This window comes from Microcebus murinus, chromosome 1 (assembly GCF_040939455.1).
Source record: "Microcebus murinus isolate Inina chromosome 1, M.murinus_Inina_mat1.0, whole genome shotgun sequence".
Classification (NCBI taxonomy): domain Eukaryota; kingdom Metazoa; phylum Chordata; class Mammalia; order Primates; family Cheirogaleidae; genus Microcebus; species Microcebus murinus.
This window is the reverse complement of record NC_134104.1, coordinates 146,856,020-146,878,951: the sequence shown is the minus strand read 5'-3', so window position 1 is coordinate 146,878,951 and position 22,932 is coordinate 146,856,020. Positions and strand designations below refer to the sequence as shown.

At 47.2% G+C, this 22,932-nt stretch overlaps 2 protein-coding genes across 6 annotated transcripts in view; both read right to left on the bottom strand.

Moving 5' to 3' along the window:
* MYRIP (myosin VIIA and Rab interacting protein) overlaps window positions 1-22,932 on the bottom strand; it is a 334,798-nt gene that overhangs the window by 82,481 nt on the left and 229,385 nt on the right. For all 5 annotated transcript variants that reach the window (XM_020285128.2, XM_020285059.2, XM_076006566.1 and 2 more), the window contains 5 exons: window positions 15,754-15,890; window positions 9,875-9,955; window positions 5,782-5,879; window positions 5,482-5,562; window positions 749-892 (listed from right to left, as the gene is read on the bottom strand). In XM_020285128.2, coding sequence (XP_020140717.2) covers window positions 749-892; window positions 5,482-5,562; window positions 5,782-5,879; window positions 9,875-9,955; window positions 15,754-15,890 — 541 coding nt within the window. The remainder of the gene's footprint in view (window positions 1-748; window positions 893-5,481; window positions 5,563-5,781; window positions 5,880-9,874; window positions 9,956-15,753; window positions 15,891-22,932) is intronic.
* Window positions 1-22,932, bottom strand: part of RPL14 (ribosomal protein L14) — a 301,323-nt gene that overhangs the window by 248,961 nt on the left and 29,430 nt on the right. The gene's annotated exons all lie outside the window — the stretch shown is intronic.

Genomic DNA, 22,932 nt, shown 5'->3' with positions numbered 1-22,932 from the left:
GCCCCTGTGGCTGGCAGAACCAGAGCCCTGCTGGCCAGTCCCTTGGTTCCTTGCTGAGCCTGCGCACAGAGCTCCTTTGCCAGCGCTCTGCTCGTCCTCTGCAGAGCCGACGTGAGCCAAGAGCAAAGGATTACATGGACTTGGGGACTTGCAAGCAGCCCCAGACCCTTGGGCCACAGGGAGGCCATGAAGCTCTGTGTGTGATTCAGGGTGACAGACAAAAAGGTTGGCATCACATCGTGACTTCCCAACCATGTCCAGATGTGACCATTTTGGTGGCTGCAACGGCAGTGGCAATTTTGTAGCCGCCACTTAGTATCAGCAAATGACCTAGGTTGTAAGAATACACATGGCTCTCACGAAGCTACCCCTGCCCCCGCAAGGACTCAGGACAACCCTGCTCAGAATGAATACAAAAATGTAGCCCGTCGACATTTTGACTTTTCCTAAATTCGTCTCTATGTAAAAAACCCACCTCCGTATCCATCGATAATCAGTTGTGCTTTTCCTTTCTCTCAGCTTCTGTCTCTCCTCTCTCACCCCTCCTGCTCTCTCTCACACTCACCTTCTCTCTCAATCTCTCCCCCTCTGTCCCTTAGAATCCCTTACGCTGGCCAGTGGGCACCTGAGTCAACTACGGATGCTTAAGCCCCATCCGGTACAGGTATACCGTAGAGCAGCTCTGATCAGCATGCGGAGGGCGTCGGTGTGGGGGCTGGGCCAGCACTGCCCGGGTGGGGGGACTCACCCAGAGGGTGGCGGAAGCTCGGCGGCCTCCCAGGCCCACTGTGGTCCCTTCATCTGGGGCCTTGGCGCTGCAGCTCTGGGGCTGTGGCCACTCCGGCTCTTCTTCCACTTGCTGCTCGCTTTTGCTCTTCTGTTTTCTTATGATCTGTGGGGGACGGAGGGAGCCAGTTAGCAGAGAGGCCTCCAGATGCCATGTGGAGTTAACTGGGGACCGTCTCTGGAATTTTTTTCAGCCGCTGTAAAGCTTAATTTCAACTGAACACCAGCGTGTTTTCAGATCTGCTTTATAACAGCACTACTATAGCCTTGAACACTCTAAGCCAGGCGTCCTCAAACTACGGCCTGTGGGCCACATGGGGGTGTTTTTGCCCATTTGTTTTTTTACTTCAAAATAAGATATGTGCAGTGTGCATAGGAATTTGTCCATAGTTTTTTTAAAAACTATAGTCTGGCCCTCCAACGCTCTGAGGGACAGTGAATTGGCCCCGTTTAAAAAGTTTGAGGACCCCTGCTCTAAGCAGTTTACAGTTTACAAACAATCCTTCTGTGATATTAACAGCTTCTTCTATTTATTAAGTGCCTATCATGTGTCAGACTCTGTGCTAGGTACCGTATATGCTTTACCATGTTTCATCCCAAGAGGTACAAGCTATATGATTCTCCTTATTTCACAGATGAGAAAATAGGCACAGGGAGATTAAGTCAAAGCCACCCAGTTCATAAATGGTGGAGCTGGATCTCAAACCCAGAGTCTCTGGCTATCAGTCCTGACTTTGGGAAGCATCTGGAAGCCCCATCGAGGAGGCAGAGACCCAGAGTCATCAGAGATGGCTTCAGGTCCAGCTCTCGGCACCACTTGCAGGGTTGGCAGAGCCGTTTGGATTTACTGAGTCCATCTGTACAGAGGTCTCTGGGCTCTCAGCTTCCTACAGGCAAGCAGCAGCCAAAACACCGCTGAGACACCAAGATGCGCATATTCCTCAGTGCTCTTTTAGGACACACAGGATGATGAAAGGGAAGGCTGAGAGCCACGGAGAACAGTGAACTGAGGTGCCACACCCAGGGACAGACCTGGGGTCTAATCAGGGCACAATCCCCACAATCCCCACAATCCCCATGGCAGGGCGGGGACCTGGCCATGTTCCCCAGCAGGATTTCAGAATCACTGAGAACGAGTGACCTCCTACGCCTCCCGTGCCTCCTCTCTGCGGGGGAGTGGGGTTAGTGCCACTTCCCTGTTTCTCTTCCAACGCTATATGTTGGGTATATAGGGGGAGGTAATTTGTTTGCTAGCTTCACAGATCTCTAGCTGAAAAGCAGCTGAATTTGGATAGAATGTACTTTGAATCATGACCCGATCAGACACTTAGGGGTCTTTTAGGTGGGGTGCATATACCTGCCATGTGGATGGGACGTGAATTATTGTGACCAAAAGGGAAGACTGGAGTTTTCAACACTCCCTGTATACAGCCCTTTGTTTTGTGACTTTGCAGTCCCTCCCCACACAGGGAGAATGTACTTCCCAGCCCTCGGCTTTTGGCTCCACTGTGTGACTTGCTCTGGCCAATGGCACGTGAGGAGGGTGTCAGCAACGTGTGCCAGGGGCGAGCCTCAGCCTTGGCAGGCACCGCCTGCCGCCTCCTGCTCTCTGGGGCTTCTAGCATGGTCACAAGTGGTTGACGTGCCTTGGATGGCTCCAGAGTGAACATGCTGCAGCTGATTTGGCCCCAACCCACAGCTTCAAGTGGAGCTACTGCAGATGCATGAGCAAGAAAGAAATTGTGGTGTGATAAAAAAGATACACAGATGGCCCCTGACTTACAATTTTCTGACTTTACGATGGTGTGAGAGTGATATGTATTCAGTACAGTATTCGACAAATCACATGAGGTATCCAACTCTTTATTATAAAGTAGTCTTTGTGTTAGATGATTTTGCCCAGCTGTAGGCTAATGTATGTGTTCTGAGCCTGTTTAAGACAGGCTGGGCTAAGCTATGATGTATTAGGTGGGGGTTAGACGTATTAAATGAATTTCGACTTACAATATTTTCAAGGTAGGGTAGATTTACTATCTGGAGGCAATCCCATCTATTTTAAGTCCAGGGGCATCTGTATTGGTGTTTGACCCCAGTTCCTGGCACAGAGCTTCAAACCCCCCAGGAAGTATTTGAGTGATAGGAATGTCTTTGTTATACTACTAGGGCGATTGAAGGTGGGGGCCTTAGATTACTTCTAAGTTTGCTAGGACAGGGGTCCTCAAACTTTTTAAACAGGGGGCCAGTTCACTGTCCCTCAGACCATTGGAGAGTGTGCACTGTGGGACTGGGATGAGTCGGCTGCTAAGCAGGACAGGCAGCGGCGGCAAAAACACCCGGAGGGCCGGATAAATTTCCTAGGAGGGTGGCATGTGGCCCGCAGGCCGTAGTTCGAGGACGCCTGGTCTAGGATGAAGGCTGGCTGCCAGCAAAACCAAGTACACAGTACATGATTAGAGAGCTGCAATTTTCTGCTCCAGCCCCTTACCTTTGTGGAGGGGAGTGGGATTGGAGAGTGAGCTCGATCAGATGCCCAGTTGCTTAATCAATCATGCCTACCTAATGGAGCCTCGATAACAACTCTGCAGCAATGAGGCGCAGAGAGCTTCCTGGTTGGGGGACACGCTGATGTGTCAGGAGGTGGCTCACACAGAGGGGGCATGGGAGCTCCGTGCACCCTTGTCCCCAGACCCTGCTGCCCCATGCATTGCTCCCCACCTGGCTGTTCATTCGTATCCTTTATATTGTGAGGGAAAAATAAAATCTCAGGGCCTCCAATACTCATTATGCAGCAAGAGAGACCGGGCTGGGAAACTGAGCCACGCAGCACTGCCACCAAATGGACAGCTGTGATCTCACGACCCAGCGCCATGACTTTACGCGTAATCCAGTTTCCCACGACAACCAGGCCTTTTGCCTCTCCCGATGGCTTTCCTCACGGATTGCTCATGGGGAAATGCTTTGTCAGCCCTAAACCTTTCAGATATACGGAGTCTATCCGGAAAGCATCCAGCCATCGTTCACATAACGAGAACGGTTTGTGCAATAACGGTGTAACCCGGCAGCCAAGGAGAGGGGACTGGAATGCGCATGCGTGAACACAGTGACACCCTCACTGTACTGGGGGGACAGGGGCAGGGTGGCGCTAGACGCTGTGGAGTGAGCCTGTGTACTGTGTGGCCATTGCTTTCGAAAATGACTAAGCAAGTAGAACAGCAGCAATGAGTGCAGCGCAAATAAAAGTGTCGCACAAATGCCTCAAAGATGCTTAAGAATCTGCTGAAAGTGATCCACGTTCTGGAAGGCCTGCAGCAAGCAGGACACCTCAGAATGTTGAACACGTACAGCTTAGGTTAAGAGACTCAGGGAGAACTATGTGAGGTGCCAAGGTGCCTACTCTGAGGCGTCACTGTCCTGTGTACAATGTTTCTTGTATCTTCTTCAATAGATGTCTCTATTTTGCATATTACATGGCTGGACACTTTCAGGACAGACGGACAGACCTCGTGTATCCCCTATAAAACAAATGTGTGCCAAGTCTAACCTTAGGACTGCAACGCAAATAAACTCTTGATCTTGACTTCTGTTAAGTTTCACACTGACCATGTCAGTGACAAGCTTATTTCCACAGATCCAGACCAACGACAGATGAGACCAGTCACTCCTCTGCCCACCCTGAGCAGACTACATAATTGTCTTCCTCCCTCTGCTCCCTTCTGAATGTTCACCTTACTTTATGTGAAATGCAGATTTGCCTGGCACTGATTAGAGCCCCACAAGAGGGTGACCGTTTGTCTCACTGTCTATGGGTGTCCTCTCCCCTTTAGGTACCTGTTTCCAATCCCCATGGGGAGAGCCCAGGGCCATAGACGCTTTCGTGGTCTGTGCTCTTCCCACGCGCACCCTCAGACTTTGGCTTAGTAAACTTGAACTGAGTGTGACTCTCGTGCCCAGCCACTTATTATTTAAGTTATCAATATTACACTGGTGACTGACGGTAAGGTGCTTTCCTGAGTTCTGTGAGTTGTTCCAGCAAATTGTCGAACCTGAGGGCCTGGGGTCATGGGAGCCCCTGAATTTGTAGTAGGTCAGGCAGCAAAGTGTGGTGACCTTGGGATCCCTGAGACCTGTGGATGGCGTCTGATGTGGGGACGGTCTTGTGGGACTGAGTCCTTAACTTGCAGTGTCTGCACTAGCGCCAGGCAGTCAGTAACCAGAAAGGGATTGAATTTCAGTTCTCAGTTGGTGTCTGAGAACTGGCTGTGGAAGATAGAGAGATGCTTGTTTACAGCCACAGAGTTTTTGGGTGGCTGCTTTCTCGGAAGTAATTAACTGGTACACTGTGTCGGGGACAGCTTAGGGCATGGAGGTGACAGACTGCAAAGCATCTTCAGCAAGAGACTGTATGGGAAGTGTGCAAAGGGATACAGTCACACACACACACACACACACACACACACACACACACACACACACACGAGCAGCCTGCTCAGTGCCAAGAATTCCTGAGTCCCCACCCACCCACTAGCTCAATCCCAAAAGTGACCACATTCGAATTGCTCACAGTCTACAATGCAATGCAGCCCCTGTGCATGGCCCTCTGAGCACAAAGGTGAAAGTGAGAGGAAGCTGTGCAAATGACATTCCCCACGTTTGCTCTGCACAGGGACCCGGATCCCTGCTCTGCGGCCCACCTACCTTCTGCAAGATGGCTGTGGCCAGCTCCTCCGTTAGCTCCTCCTTGTGGTCCCGCAGGTAACTGGCCTCGTTCTGCTTGTCCTGCAGAGGGAAGAGAATGGCCGGGTGCTTGGGTGGGTGTGGGGGGCCTCGGCAGTCCCTTTCTTGGGAGAGACCTGCCCACAAATGCAGAAGGAGGTTGGGGATGCACTCGTTAGTCCAGGCCGTTGGGACACTGATTTCCCTACAACCTGCACTTCCTCCTTGTGGCCGGGACCCCGACCCACACCTCCCCCCAGAGAGGAGCAGGGGAGGCCCTACCAAGCTGTCCCCATAGGCTTCTGCTTTGGAAATTGCTTCCTCGATGGCCTCTTCAGCCACCCGCAGGGCCACAGCCAAGGTGTCCATCACACTATGTCCTAGACAGGAAACAGAATGCAGAGCACTTTCTTAAAAGGAAATGACCAGTAAAATGATCGCTCCACTTTGAGCTCCCCTGCTTAAATCCTTCGGGGGTCTAGGTTAGCAAGTTTCAAACGGGTTTTGTTGGCACATGAGTCCCTTACCCTTCCCACCCACCTCAATACTCCTCCCGTGCCTCATTCTGCTGCTGCCAACTTCTCTTCCCAACTCTTATCGAGTTCCTCCTCCCTCTGGTCTCCTGCCCCACGACTGAGCTGGTTCCTGGGGACCCCAACACTTGGCCTAAGGGTTCCTCCTCTAAAAAATCTCAGACCCCTTGTGCCCCTCCCTGTATGTCTGACTGAGGTTCTGGGCTTGCTTTCATGGGAGGCAGAAAGGCCCATTCCCATAGGTCATTTTCAGAGAGCAAGAATTGATCATATTCACTGTTGTATCCTAACACTAAGCACCCGTCCAAGCACACAGAGTAGATTAAAGATGAATGAACAAAAGGGCTTCATATAAGGAAGTAACAGATCTTCATCCACTTTCTCAGATAAAGATCATGTTTTATTTTGTGCATATAATGTGTCATTGTGATGATGGGAATAAGAGTTATTAAATGTCCTAAGGGCACTAGGGTGTGTCTATAATCCAATGCAAATACAAAATCCATGGAAGAGTATTTTTAGAATATAAACAATATCAATAACAGCAATACTGGCCAACCTCGCAGAGTTCGACCACATGCCAGGCCATAGGCCAAGAGTTCCACATACACGATCACAATTTATCCTGACAACAGTCCAGTAAGAAGGCACCATTTTACAGATGGTAAATTTTTTGAAGCGCAGAGTGGTTAAACAACTTGCTCAAGGTCACACAGCAAGACGGTAAGAGTGTTAATATTTGAATTTGGTACTCAGTCTCCAAAACCCTTCATTTTAACCACAAAACTGAGATGAATACAAGCTAACATGATTTTAAAATATAGTGCTATCATGTTTTTGGCGAACATATTCTTTTTTGTTTATTTTTCATATAGCACAAAACGGGAGAAAGTATCTCCAGATCAAAGGACTTCCCCAGGTGACAAAATTCTTTTTGGAGCTAAGTGCTTGGCAGAGTTCTTCTTTCCTTGAGCTATTAGATTTTAGCTTCATGCTTGTGAGAATTTCTATTATCCCTCTCTTAGGTCGCTCCAGAAGTCCAAATCACAACAGATGCAGGAATATAGGTACTCGAGGGCTGGGTGCCTGGGTCTCCTTTTCCCCAGTTTCAACCTCCTGTTTCCATTTATAATATCTAGTCATGTATTCTTTAACACATGCAAATCTCCTGTAAGCTGCTGAAAATTCTTTGTGCAATGAGACAGGGTGTAAATATAGCAATTCATTAATTAATCACTCACTCAATTAAAAAAAATAATGCAAGTCTCTTAGACTCGTAAAGATGCAAATGTGGACAGAAAATGGCATTTGGCAAACATAATAACATCAATCTCTAAAACCAACCCAGTTAAGGTCAAAGTGATCCAGCCCGCTGATGAGGACAGGGAAGGATGGCCAGGACAGTCACGACAGAGCCATGTAGGGGCAACCCACCCTGGGGCTCTGCACACTGCCAGTGGCTGATTGGACAGTTTTCCCAATGTTTTTATAACTAGATCCCATAAAATCATTACACTAAGTGCTCTCTGGAGATAGACACTATATCTCTCTTATTTCTCTTCTTCAAGGTAGCTACCAATGCATTTTTTCACAGAAGAGGTCCACACATTTTCACTGAATCAAACAAACTTTTACTGAGGGCCTCCTGTGTGCTAGGCTCTGGTGGACAAGCTGAGTCCCTGCTCTCATGGCTTTCCAAGCTACTGGGTGATTGATTAGGCACGTGAGTAATCACTAAGAGGCATGCCTAACAATCCCCATGACCGGAATAGTCTCCAAGTCCCAGAGCTCCCTGGAGAGTAAGTACCTGGGGCCACACCTAGAAAGGCTTTGGCTGCCATGTTGACATATGATTCTTGGATGAGAGTGATGTGAAACAGTGGCTGAAAACTGAAGGCTCAGGTCAGTGTTTCAGGTAGAAAAATTGGTGTGGGGGGGTGGTAAAGGAAGGTTAAGAAGGCAGGTAGCTGAAGTTCAGAAGACCAGTTAGGTGGTGGGATGGTTAAATTTTATGTGTCAACGTGGCTAAGCTATAGTAGCCAATTATCAAACACTAATCTGCCTCCGAGTGTCGCTGTGAAGGTTATTTTGTAGATGTGGTCAACCTCTACGATCAAGCTGACTTTATGTAAGAGTTACCCTTGACGATGTGGGTGGGGCTCATGCAATCAGTTGAAAGGCCTTAAGAGTAAAAACTGAGGTTTCCCAGAGATGAAATTCAGCCTCAAGACTGCGGCATCAATTCCTGCCTGAGTTGTTAGCCCTACCCTATAGATTTCAGTCTTGCTGGGTCCTCATAATTATACAAACCAATTCCTTAAAATGAATCTGTGTGTGTGTGTGTGTGTGCATACATACATATGTGTCTCCTACTGGAGAACCTTGACAGATAGTCACTGAAATTAACACTAAGACAGGAGATTTTTGAGCAGGGAGGTGCTCAGGTCATGGGCTTCAGAATGAAAACAAAAAGGATGACACTGGAAACAGAGCTGGGTGGAAGTTGGGAGACAGACTCAAGGCAAGATACCTTTTGTTGTTGGACCTAAGTGGCTAAGGACCTTGATTAGGACATGCTTAGGTTAAGAATCCTATAGGATCTTCAGGTGCCAATGGACAACCATTAGAGCTCTGAGCCTAGAGCTCTGAGCTGAAATTAAGGCTGGGCATTTTAGGCTCAGCAGAGGTACAAATGGAGGCACACGGAGGCTATATGATGGTGTGTGGAATCCTATGGAGAAGTTGCAGGCAGCAAGGAAAACAGAGGACAGAGTTTTCATGAGAAGGCACCTATATTAGTTAGGGTTTCCAGAGAAACATAAGTAATAGGTGCACGTGCGCGTGTGTGCGCGCTCTCTCTCTCGCTCTCTCTATACACACACATACACACACACACACACACACACACACAGATATAGACCTACTATGGGAATCGGCTCATGTGATCATGGAGGCCAAGAGGCCCCCCGATACACTGTGTGCAAGCTGGAGACCCTCAAGAGCAGCTGGTGTAACTCAGTACCAGTCTGAAGGTCTGAGAAATGGGGGAGCCATCGGTTTACCTCTTGGTGCCCTAAGGCCCAAGATCAGAGCGCTGATACCTGAAGGTCAAATAAGATCTGTCACCTCCAGAAGAGGGACAGCAAGTTTGCCCTTCCTCCACCCGTTTGTTCTATCTGGGCCTTCGGCGGGTGCATTGGACGCTGCCTGTCCACACCGGTGAGGGTGGATCTTCTTTACTCAGTCTATGATTCAAATGCTATTTTCTTCTGGAAACACCCTCACTGACACAGCCAGAAATGATGTTTTGCCAGTCATCTGGGCATCTCTTCACCCAAACAAGTTGCCACATTAAAATGAACCATCTCAGCACCCATTCAGGACGCACTGGTTATCGATATCTGGTGCTCTAGGCAAGAGTTGAAGTGATGAACAAGGTTTTACTTGAAATGGGAAAGTTTGTTTTGCTTTCAACCACTGCTCTAAGGAGACTATAATACTGGTATAAGCAGCAGTAAATCTGTAAATGATACATTCTTTAGAGGAATATCTTAATATGAGACGCACAAGTGAGTGGATTTATTGTTTTGTCCAACTCCAGAAGAACATTTGCTAGTTGATTGCAAAGTATCACGTGGCTGGGTAGTGAATGCAGTTCTGTTGGCCACACTTGGATATACCCACCTATTTTTTATGATGCATTTACACAATTGGCAATAATAAGATGACCCATGGAGACTCACACATAGCAATGAACAGTTGCCTTCATGGATAACAATGCAACTGAAAGTGTTTCTAGTCTTCCAACTTCCCAGTAATTGTAAACTCTTAAGCAACCTTACCTTCTGATTGTCTATAAAATGTTGAATCACTGCCAGAAATGCTTCCTTCATTCTCCAGGTTTGACTCAAAAAAGCTTCCTCCTGGGGGTGGGGTGGGGTGGGGGGAGGGGAGAGAGAGAGAACCAGTGAGCACTGATGTCACTGTGTCACTGAATTGGCAGACCCTGACACCCACTCATTAAGTTAGCCTTGAAAATGGGTTTAGGGAATCACTGGGCCCCACAAAATGCTACCATCTTTGACCTGTTGCTATTTTCTTCTCACATTGATTCCTGGTGCAGCATTGTTACCATCCCTAACTTTCTTCCAACACCTTCTCTGAAGGCAGTATGGAGTCAAAGACAGAACAACGAAGTCTGGGAGATGTGAGCTCAATTCCTGGACCTGCAAATTACTAGTTGTGTGATGTAGAGCAAGTTATTTAACCTCTCTGACACTTGGCTTCCTTACCAGAACAGCAGCAATTACAACAGCACTCTCCCCGATGTGTAATGAGCCATGCCACACATCTTTAGCCGGAGTCCACAGCAATGATCCATATAGCTGCCTTTAGCTAATGATTTAACTGTCACCATCCTCTTCTATAGAAGAGAGTCCATGTGAAACACACCCAGAGGGAGGTAACATAAGCCATGGTCTTTCACCTTTTAAGGCCTACTGTCTCTTTTCTGGTCTTCTCTCTCTCTCTCGCTCTCTCTCTCTCTCTGTTTTTTAAGAGACAGGGTCTTGCTCTGTCACCAGGATGGAGTACAGTGGTGTGATCATAGCTCACCGCAGTCTCAAATCCTGGGCTCGAGAGATCCTCTTGCCTCAGCCTCCTGAAGTAGCTGAGACTATAGGCATATACCACCAAGCTTCACTAGTTTTTTTTTTTTTTGTAAAGACAGGGGTCTCACTATGTTGTCCAGGCTGGTCTCAAACTCCTGGCCTCCAGCCATCCTCCTGCCTTGACCTCCCAAAGGGCTGGGATTATAGGTGTGAGCCACAGTGCCTAGCCTGGTCTTCTCTTAGCTGAACACACAACCCTAGTCTTAATTCCAGTCTGGGCAGAGCAATTAGTTTTGCCCTTCTAAAGTGATTTTTAAAATTTGTGTTCCCATATTAATTCATCAAATGAGATCTTTTAAGGTCAGTATAATGGCTTTTTAAAATAATCACTGTACCCCAGTGCCCATGATGGCATCTAGAGAGAGTAGGTGACTCAAAAGAAATTATTGGATTAGAAGATGGTTCAAAACACTGTTTGACAGAACCAAGAAAATAAATGAGAGTCTACTGTGTCTTAGCTCACAAAGGGACAGATGAGATTGAAACTCGGCAATAGGCCTTACCTTCATATAATACACCCTGTGCTTTCTTGGATGGGTTCCGTGGGGAACTCTAAAGGTATAGGTATTTGCTATCGGTATTTGGAGCAGGATTAGTAGATGCTGCTTTTGCAAAATAAGCTGTTAGAGTGCAGCTAATTCTGTCCTACTAATGCAGCTGTCCTACTAATTCAGCCTGACCATATGCCATTGTCTCTCTGTGTGTGTTTTTTGACCAGGCTTTTGAAAGCCTTTCAGAAGTCTACTTATTTTAGCTCTGTGGCCTTGAGCAAGGGACTTTGTCTGCCTTGGTCTCTGTTTCCCTTGCTTACAAAATAAAGCTTTGGGATAAGCCATCTCCTCAGTTCCTAGGCCATACATACGTCTAACTGCAAATACTTCAGTTTATCCTGGCTGTAGCCAGTATTCATCCATTCGTCCAGCAAACAGTCCACGAGCACCTGGAGCCAGGTGTTGGGAGTACATTGGTGAGCAAAGCTCTACCCTCCCTGCCCTGGCAAGCTTGAGAGTCTAGTGGGGGAGAATTCATTAATCAGAGACATATGAATAAATGTAAAATTATAGACGTGTTAAGTGTTCTGATGGAGTGATTCACAGAACAGCGGAAGTGTGCAGCAGGGAAGACGGCCCTGGCCAGTGAGGAACCAGCCAAGAGGATGTAGGGAGCAGAGAGCACCCAGGGCCTGGCAGGAGCTTGCACAGAGACTGGCGGTGGGAGAACGGGGCACAGCGAGGACTCAATGAGAGGCAGCTGAGGGGAGGGGAAGCTGGCGTGAGGTGACCTGGGGGGACTCAGACCATGAGGCCACAGTGCTCACATCAGCGTTTCCATCTTTGTCCCAACAGCCATGTGAAGCTACATTAAAGGTTTCACAGAGGTGACCTGGTGTGGTCTGAAAGCACACTGAGGCTTCTGCGTGGAGAACAGCCTGGAAGGGGGTGGGTGCAGAGTGAGGAAGGGCAGGACAGGGAAGCCCCGAGGGCAGCTCACGTTCTGGGGTTTACCTGTGACGGGAAAGACAACGGCAGGGCAATGAGTGGAGGAGAATGCAGTCAAGGAAGAGCTTAAGAAGCAGGAGAGACTCTGGTTGTGTTCATGAATTCTAGTTAGAGAGAGGTTGAATGGGTACGAAGGAGCGACCTGGCTTGGTGGTGACAGGGGTCAGATGCAAAGACCAACAGGAGGGGCAGGCAGCAGAGAAGAAGGACAGCATCCCCTTTCAGCAGGGCAAAGGGCGCAGATGAGGAAGGCCATGCAGGAGCACCCTGTCAGCCACGGGGAGGAGGAGATGCGGTCATTCTCTCGAGAGGATGGGGAGGGCAGTGGGAGGACAAGAAGAGAGAAGATCTGGAAACATCTCTGGGAGACGGAGCTCACCAGGGCGTGATTTTAAATCTAGTACAACACTGCTCCCTCTGTGTTCCTTTAAATTCATAGGTGGGAGCGTCAATGTCCTTTAGGATGACGTGATTTTCCCCAGGGGCAGAAAGCAATCGAATTGTTCTGGAAGGCACTGACTAAGCCGCCAGTCAGAGGAAGCTCTGACTCCACGTGGCTCAGCATTTTCAAAAGATCACATGTGTCAATCAAATCCCGGATGGAGGATGCAAGAGACCTTTTCAGGAATCATGTCAGAAATAGATACAGAATGATAATAAAGAAAAGCATAGTTTATTTTTCCCCACTTTATTTATCCAGTACTAAATAAAAGCATGTTATTTATCCAACTGTCTGAAGATTAGGTATATTAATCATGGCCACTTTACCTTTTCATTTAGTGCATCTTTTTAGGATAACTGTTGAAAATATCAGATAAGGGTCTACCAAATAAGCCACGTGAATACATTACCATTGGACATTGTATTATAAATACGTGTACTTGTCTGACTTCTCCACTGGGATTTTGGCTCTGAGATGGCACGGTCTTGCTCATTTTGTTCACTTCCAACTCTTAAACCAGGTACATAGGCACGCAGTAGGTGCTCAATAGATGTTTACTGAAGGAGTAAATCTTAGATTTATCTGACAAAATGAATGGGTCTCCTTGTAGGCCTAATCTGGCCACCTGCTATGAGTTGCAGTAGGAAGGCTAGCTTGGTAGGGCTGGGAGGGACCCATGGCAGCACAAGGTGTGTATGTGATGAGCCACCCAGAAGATTCTGTGGGCTAAATGCAATTTCGGGTGCTTTTAGGGCAAACTACACTGGTTTGCATAGTGGAGACGTTTCTCAGGTGAAAGGAGTTTGACACCCAGAGCCCTGGAGCACAGCACATCCCTTGTGCCCTGCAGATTTTCCATATTATGACAATCAAAATTCTGAAGATAAGCTGAAGAACTCTGCTGAACTAATTATTGTGAAGTTCTAGCTGAGGTTGTCAGTTTGGGCTGTACTTTAAAATAATCCAGGGAGTTTTTTAAAAAATATATATACAGGATTCTACCTTCAGAGATTCAGAAGTAATTGACAGAGGGGTGGCAAACAAGGATCCTGGGTATGGGGACGTTTATTCACAGCTCTCTAGGTGATTCTAACGTGTAGTCACAACTGAGGATGGCAGATGGCACACCTACCATGGGTGCTGGGTGACAGGTAGAAGCTAATGCTAATGACTCTCTAGTTATCTCACACGACCAGGAGGCTACGTAAGCACTGGAAGATTTCTCCATACTTGAGGTCTACCTAAGCTTCTACGTGGCTTACAGAATACATCTCATTGTTTTATGATTATGGCTTTACAGGTTTAAGTACCAACTTAGTAATCATCTACTGCCTGCTTGTCTTCATATTTATCCAAACGAAATCTTAGTTTCAGTGGGGATACCAATCCTATTAAAGCAATGGATCCTAACATTTCTATGAAGTGTCTTGGTATCCATAAAATGATTTTAAGATTCAACTAGTGCAACATTGAGGATCTAAGATATGCCAGGCATCGAGCTACGCTTTGGGGAACACAGAGATAAAGAAGCTGCCGCCTGCACATGATGGTCCGGCAGGAGAGGCAGCTGTGTCAACCGCCACCTGAATGCAGTGCGATAAGTGACCGTGGCCCAGGTGAAAGAAGTGGCGGATCACAGCGGGCCTGGCACACACATTTGCTTCTGTCGTGGCAGATCCTTATCCCTAGCAAATGATTCTCCTCTGAAAATGACACTTGCAAATTTCCAAGCCTGCCCTAGCCCACTTGGGATTCAATTCCGACTTCTCCTCCTGTGGGGCCTCAGAGAGAAAGGGACAGAAATGGAACTCGCGCTCTGAGCTGCAGGATTCTCCACACGTGCTTTCTTTTTTCCTCATTCTGCATTAAGTGGTGGAGAACACCACTTATGGGATTTGAATTTGGTGACATTTAAAGGGGCGCCTAGGACAGACCCGAGGATGCACAAGAGAGTGAGGAAAGGATGGGATACACACGAGTGAGCTGATTCTATTCTGAGAACTTTCTTGAGACATCGCTTTGGGTTGAAAAACTGGTGACGGTATGACTTTTAAGCTTTATTTCTCTTTTGTCTCCATTCCTAGGGAAACATTTTTTAGAAAAATCAGTAAAAGGAAGATAAAAAATAATGTGGTAGGCTTCGGCACTGCTCTGGTAGCTGTAAGCCTTCCTTCCTGCGCAGTTTGAAAGGCAGAGAGTCTAACAAGCACAAAAGGCCCTAATGATTCTCCATGTTTCATGTTTCTATCCTATTTTTCTTGTTGTCTAAGTGGCTGGCATATTTTTAGATCAGACACAACCAAAGACTTTATTGAGAACACAACAATGTAAAATAATGATGATGAAAAAGCTCCAAATGAGATGAATGAGATTTTTTTTTTCTTCCTCCCTGTTTCTTATGGATAAAAAGCATCTACCTGTGCTAGCAAAATGATGAAAAAACACTGCCACTAGACTGAAAAACATAGCCATTTTGGAGGACATGCTGTTCCTATTCTGACAACCATTCCTTTCCACTGGTTGGTCTAACAAGACTAAAGAACATAATTTCTCACTCTAATTAACTTGGTTGTCTTAAATGTATAGAAATAGCACAGGTAAAATTCATCCTTCAGGCTTCTGGGAGGAAGCTGACATTTTTCTACCTCTCCCATTACATTGAATTCCGGGGCTGGTAAGAATAGAATTTTGGAGCACAAAGAAAACGGAATGGAGGGTATATCCTCCAAGGGCAGATATAGTCTCTCTGTAATCAAGCAAAAATAATTTTCTAACGTTTTAGTCATCAGGGGATGATGATCAAGAATCTTTCATTTCTAGGGGTCTAGCACTAAAATATCCACAATTTGTAGAAATACTTTTTGGTCTTTGCAGCTCCTAACAACATAAACTCGAGCTCAGTGGGGATGCTGGAAGCTGGAACCGAAAGAATAAAAATTTGGGAGTCTCTGGCATTGGTCCTTCTCTTTCTGCTCCTCACTAGTGCCAGATATTTGAGCAAATTTCCCTGTTCTAGATAAATGTGCCTCAGTTTTCAGGGCCTCCAAACCAGGCCACCTTCTACCCCACCAGGCCACCCAGACTCCCAGAGCAGCCGGCAGTGAGAGTACCTAGAATGTCGAAGCATGCCCCACTCTCCAGCCGGTGTTTCCTGTACAGGTTCTTAAGGACCTTGGCGCTGCCAAAGCGCTTGAAGCGGCTCTTCACATTATTGTAGAACCATTCCAGAGACTGGGTCCTCAGAAGCCTAAGAAAAACAGAATTAAACAGAAATTATAACAGTAAATCGTAAATTACAAAATTGCTGCAATGCTTCCAGCTCCTTCCAGCAAGATGTGGGGTTCATTTCTTCATCCCTGGAATCCAGGTTGGCCTTGTTGACCTGCTCTGACCATAGAGTGTGCTGGAAGGGATGCTGCGTGAGTCCTGAGCCCTGCAGTTTCCTCTCTTGGGGCTCCGGGGAATCCTGCAAGCATCGCCAGATGAGTTAGCCCAAGCCGGACTGCTGTGTGGTGAGAGACAGTTGGGCCAACCATCTCTCTTGCCCCAGTCATAACCAGCCAAGCCCCAAGAAAGGTGAGTGAGGCCATCAACCATTAATTGACTGGAGACACATGAGTGGCCTTAGGTGAGACCAACAGAACCATCCATCTGAGTCCCTCAACAAAGCAGGCCAATACATGCTTTCCAATTTAAGCCACCAAGTTTTGAGGTGTTTAATAGTAGGCTTTGTATTTGATACTCTTCCTGCATTAACAGCATTTCTAATCCAGCTTGGGAAAATAAAAATCACAAGTGAGACAGCAAGATTCTCCAGACTCTTCCTCACTGGGACTGACGCACTGTGGGGAAGCAGTTTCCCGGTTAGTGCCATAGTGGTTGGTATGAAACAGTGACAAGATTCTCCTCTTTTATGCACAGTAAGAACATATTTCTAAAGCCCTTCAATTTTAAGAACAGCTTGTATTGTTATTTTTCTTAATATGGATGTAATAATATACACTTATTTTAGAAAATTCAGAAAAGCAAAATGAGTATAAAGGCTTCCAATTCAATAGAGGAACAAGCACACATGTAGCTGCTCTTCCTCCCAAATCCTCAGTGAAATGTGAGAAGGTATCCAAAGGAAAAGAAATCTATGAGAGAGATTTTTTTTTTTTTTTTTTTTTTTTTGAGACAGAGTCTCGCTTTGTTGCCCAGGCTAGAGTGAGTGCCGTGGCGTCAGCCTAGCTCACAGCAACCTCAAACTCCTGGGCTCGAGTGATCCTTCTGCCTCAGCCTCCCGGGTAGCTGGGACTACAGGCATGCGCCACCATGCCCGGCTAATTTTTATATATATATCAGTTGGCCAATTAATTTCTTTCTATTTTATAGTAGAGACGGGGTCTCGCTCTTGCTCAGGCTGGTTTCGAACTCCTGACCTTGAGCAATCCGCCCGCCTCGGCCTCCCAAGAGCTAGGATTACAGGCGTGAGCCACAGCGCCCGGCCATATGAGAGAGATTTTGATAGGGTTGTTTGATTTTTTTTTCTTGATGAGTTTCCTGAGTTCTATATAGATTCTAGTTATCGGCCCTTTAATAAAATGTGGTCTATGTATATCATGGAGCTCTACTCAGCCATAAAAACCAATGGTGATACAGTACCTCTTGTATTATCCTGGATAGAGCTGGAGCCCATTCTACTATGTGAAGTATCACAAGAATGGAAAAACAAGCACCACATGTACTCACCAGCAAATTGGTATTAACTGATCAACACTTAAGTGCACATATAGTAATAACATTCATCGGGTGTCAGAAAGGTGGGAGGGGGGAGGAGGGGATGGGTATATTCACACCTAATGGGTGCAGTACGCACTGTCTGGGGCATGGACATGATTGAAGCTCGGGTGGGGCAAAGGCAATATATGTAACCTAAACATCTGTACACTCCTAATATGATGAAATAAAAACAAAATTAATAAAAAAAGGTTTGAAAAGGAACAAAATATTTAAAATGTTACTCAAAACTTCAGGTGCAATAGTTATAAGAAAATGCCCCAAATGCTGCTGATGCAAATTCAAATCATTATACATAGCAAGGTTCAGCAAACAACAAACAAAACTGATAACGATGACACTAAACTGACTTTAGTTTGTTGGTAAAAATTAAAATCCACGAGAAGAAACTCAAGATGACCTTGGTGATATATGGATATATGGGGAACTGTAAGAATGTTTGTGATCTGTGAGCTTTGCTTCCAATTTGTGTAGAATACAGAAGGAGAAGCTTCAGCGAGCACTGATAATTCACTCGATAGCAGTAAAAAAGAAAGGATTTCCAGGTCTTTCAAACAGAGGGACTTCGAGCAATTGGTTATATAGATGATGAAAGTGCTAAGCCTCCAAGCAGAGGACAGGGAGGCATCTCAGAGACTAGCATAGGAGGAGCTGCTACCACCCCAGGGCCAGGTGGACAAGGGAGGAGGCAGTATTACCAGGACTAGTATCCTGGCACCAAGAGCTGGGGCCACCAAGGAGGTATAGCAGCCACTAGAGATGCTGCCCGACGCAGAGATTGGGGGGACTACCCTGTACCCAGTCTGTTCTCTTTCTCCCACATGCCCACTCCGCTCCATGCCCTGTCGTTGGCCAAACCGAGAAGGGGCCTATCATAATGCTGCCCGCGGAGGTTCAGCCTCCCAGGAACACAGAACGGAGCAGGGGAAAGGCAAGGGTGGGAAAAGCCCTGCGTGCACTCTAATAGTATTAGATCATGAGCACCAGGTTCCAGGGACCTTCATCACTCGCTTCACAGGTTATAGCAAGTGGCCTTCATTGTAAGTGGAAATCTAAGTCTACAGAATTGTGCCCCATTTGCCCACAAGAAGGGAAGAAAGGAACGGTGTCTGGAATCAGTTTCCAGCCTATGAAAAGCATCTCTGTGCCCCAGAACATGGGCTGGGCATCAGGGCGTGTTACCTCTCACCACCTGTGTGACCAAGGGCAAGTGACCAACCTCTCTGGGTACCGTTTCCTTATCTGCAAAATGCTGATGCTCATATGTACCTGGCAGAGTTTTCCGAGGGATCATTGACCTAAGATGCTTAAGCATCTACTGCAGAACTTGAATATAGTAAGCACTTAGAAAATCATAGTTATTTCATTTAAGAAGAAACAAGATATCCATTTAAGTTATAAGAAAAGTCTTTTCTTCTAAAGAAGTAAAACACAAAGTTGCTCTTCTGATATAGGAACCACCATATAGGGTCGGTAGAAGGATGTTGGTTTATCCATTAGGGCCAATAACTACCATGTTTCCCCGAAAATAAGACCTCCCCATAAAATAAGCCCTAGCAGGATTTCTAAGCATTTGTGCAATAGAAGCCCTACCCTGAAAATAAGACCTAGTGATGGGCGTGGCTACGCAGCGTGTCTGCACAACCCATGCATTTTGTCTCGGAGTGGGAAAGAAGACGAGCAGCCCTTCTCATCTGTCCCATGAGAGCTCTATTGCTCGACGTGAGAGACTGGGGCCAATGGTTCTAAAGGAAATAGAGTCGCAAGAAATTCAGGATGGAATTCTGGGTTTGGAGAGTTATGATGATGTTCCAGAAGACGACGACTTAACTATATTTGAATAAATGTGGATTGTTGTACCATACTTAGAAAAAATAACACATTCCCTGAAAATAAGCCTTAGGGTCTCTTCTTGAAGAAAAATAAATATAAGATCCTGTCTTATTTTTGGGGAAACACGGTAGCATCGATTTGGGACTCAGATGTTTGTCACATGTCTTCTGAGAGCAAAGCTGTGCAGGCAGGTTCCCTCAGTGACAGTGCGCACTGTTTCTCCTGCCAGTGGAGGTCTGCAGAGAACTTTCCAACCCGATCTGTCACCTGCCAATGGCAGCTCACCCAGCCGACTGCCCAGCATGGAGGAAAGGCCCCAAGCGGTGGTCTTGTTGTCAGAATCACTCCATCCTACTCTGCTTAGTGAGACTCAACGCTTAGGAATTATTATTTCTAAATAGCTCTTTGGATACAAGGTCCCTAAAATAAACTCAAGGTATGATGACACGATTCCCCAAAAACAAAACAAAAATCCCAACAATGATAAAAACATTTTTTTTCTCCCTCAAATTTTATCCTAGGCAATTTATTTAACCTCTTAGAGGTTCTGTCTCTTCATGTACAAAGGAAGGTAATAAATATTTCATCAGTTTTTATAACGATTAAATGACATAATGCATTGCAATCACTCAGTGCAGTCCCTCGCCCAAGGCACTGTAAATTTTAGTACACGTTATTTATTATTATTAACATTATTATTTCATCCTAAGCCCTCATTCACTCTTTTTTGGAAGGATGAGGGCATAAGCAATAAACAAACAGTAAAAATAGACTTGGCCGGAAATGTGTTTGATTCCTACATTTCATCTTAACCAAAAAGTTAGATTTTTGGGTGAAGGTGTTTCTTAACCTTTAGTGGTTCTTAAACTCGAATGTGCATCAGGGGCTTGTTAAAACTCAGCGTGCCCGAGAACAGGCATTTCAAACAACTTCCCAGGTGGTGTGACGCTGAGGGTCCAAGCACCACACTTTGAGAACCACTGGGCTCAAGGATAGATTTGGCAGGTTGTGAAGAGCCCATGAAAAGACATTACTGATTTGACACTGCGGGGAAAACAATAGAATATCATCCAGGTGTTTGTAAAATCAGAATCCTTCAGCCTTGACAGCATGAAGGCCCTTGAGCACCAAGTCAGAGCAATCAGCTTTGAGAAGTCAAGAGAGGCTGAGAGTCCGGACGGAGAAGAACAGCTCTCATGCTGGGACCCCTGAGTGTGTCACTGGGAATTTGCAGACAGGCGTGGCTCAGAGGTGGGAAGTGCCAGGTTCAGCTGATACATGACAACTGCCATTAGTGGGGAGCATCTTGCTAAGGGTAAGGAAGCCAGAGCTGCCAAATAGCAAGGAGGAAGAAGAGCCTGGGAGAGAAGTGGGGAGACGCCTGCGTGATTTACCTGCAGCTGCTCTTGGGCTCTCTATGCTCAATGGCCCCGATCTCTACAGCAATTAGAGGGAGGTAGATAAGGAAAGTGAGGCTGAAGGAGGTGTAGGACGCTCAAGGTCACACCACTAGTGAGTGGCAGGGCTGGGATTTGAGCTCCGTCTGGCCACAGAGCCCCATGTTTGCACCAGATCACACATACCAGGGGTATAAAGTGTCAATACACCCTGCGCTTCCCGTATGCCAGGTCTGGACGATTAACCTAGTTCAGCCTCTCAGCAACCCAACGGGGCAGGTGCTTCATTAATCCCCATGTCACAGGAGGAGCCAGCAGGTCCATAACCCACCTGAGGACACACTGCCAGCAAGAGGCAGAGCCAGGATGGGAGCCCCACGCCGGGCTCTAGAGCCTGTGTGCTTCACCACTGTGCTGCCTCTTTCGTATACGGGAGGGGTTTGAAGAAAGGAAAATTAGCCAGGCAGAGGTCTGTGTCTTGTCCAGAGTCACAGAGGAGATGACAAAGCGGCTGCTAAAGAGTGCTGGCTGGCAGAGCAGCCGTGCCTTGGTGGGCCGAGTTGGGCGGGGGGTTTGTGTGCAGACACCCTCACTGCCCTGCTTCCCAGCTGCTTTCTGCTGATCTGCTTGACTCACTTCGGATCCAATCCATTTCCTTCCTCCCCATGTCTCTGCCAGAACATCTCTGCCAAGCCTGCACCAAATCCTAAAAATTCTCCTTGAAAAGCCAGCCTTTCTCTCCAGGATTGTGCCTCCCCAAGAAGCCCCGAACAGAACCAAACGTGAGCGCAGGGAGAAGGGTGTGGGCTGGCATGGGCACAGGGGATGCTGGGCTCTGGTCACGCCGACCTGGCTCTCCTCTGTCTCCCTGCCACCACCAGCGCCAGCTCTGGCCATGGTGGTGATCGGTCCTATTCCTTCTCCCAGTGAGCTGACCAGGCTTGGAAGCGCCTTCTTCCTCAGACAGAGCCACTCATGGTCGTAAAAATCAAAAGAATGCTGAAGTCACAGAGAGCACTCAGAAAGGGCCTTCAGTGTAGCAGAGGATTCTGGCCCAAGCGAGTCTGTGATTTGGCTGTGTCCGTGGTTGGGATGCCCTGGAGTCAAGCTCAGACGGAAGTGTCTTCTGCTGGGATGGGTGGATTAAAGATGGCCGCTCATTCTTTGCGACCCTTCCCTTTGAGAGGTGAAACCTAAATTCCCTGTCCTCTTGGAACTGCGCTGGTCTTGGTGACTTGCTCACTCAGTGGATATGGCAGAAGTGATGCTCTGGGATTTCTGAGGCTTAGTCGTAAGACATCTTGCACTTCTATCCCAGGCTGCATGGAACATTCTATCTGGAAGCTCCGAGTACAGGGCAGTTCTCCAGGTGACCTTGGACCGACCCAGTTTTCCCCCCTTTCTTGACTGTGGTTCTCAAGAATAGCCATAGAATGTGCTGGGAATGCACCATTCTGAGATAGGGAAGATCAGGCCTGAAAACCTTGGGCTGCTCCATGTGGGGCGCGGTGACAACGCCATTACAAGATGGCGCTGATTTCCGGTGGCCCGCCTGTAGTAAACAAGTTCAGCGCATGCGCAGAGTAAGTCCTGGCCTGTTCTATAAGTATGCATATGAAGGATCTTAGCTTGGCCTATCAGTAATAACCCTCGCGCGCTTTTAACCTATCCCCATCACTTCCCTCCTTCCTTAGAGTATATAAGTGTGTGAGAGCTTGTGCTCAGGGTCTTCAGCATCATGTAAGTCTAAAGGGAACCCCATTAAAGCACTGTCAGAAGAACTCCAGTTGCCGCGTCTTCCTTGCTGGCGAGGCGGGCGCGACAGCTCCAGTCTCCACCTGGAAACAGAACGTGCTTCAACACTTTAGCCTAGCAAGTCAAGATGCCTAGAGGCAGGCTGCTTTTCAGGGTCCCTTAGCTGTGATGCAAGCGGGGTGCACACAGATAAGACTCTATCTATCCCGGGCAGCTTTGCTGAGTCTTGGAGGGCTGGATCACAGTGAATCCTAAGCTTCTGTTGTCCCTTGCTGTCTATCTGTGAGTAATACACCAGCTTTGCATAACCTGCGTGTGGACACCCCGTCTCACCGGACTTAGACAAATAGGCAGCCAGTGCACAGCAGACCTGCTTCACACCGGGCTGCCGTGCAAGAGGTGGAGCTATCCGAGTCTGCTGTGCTGGAGAGACCACATGGCGAGTCGACGGAGAAGCTGCACACATGGAAGGAGAAGGATGGCTGGCTGCCTCCAGCTGCTCCACCCACAGCTGCTGTGTCCTCC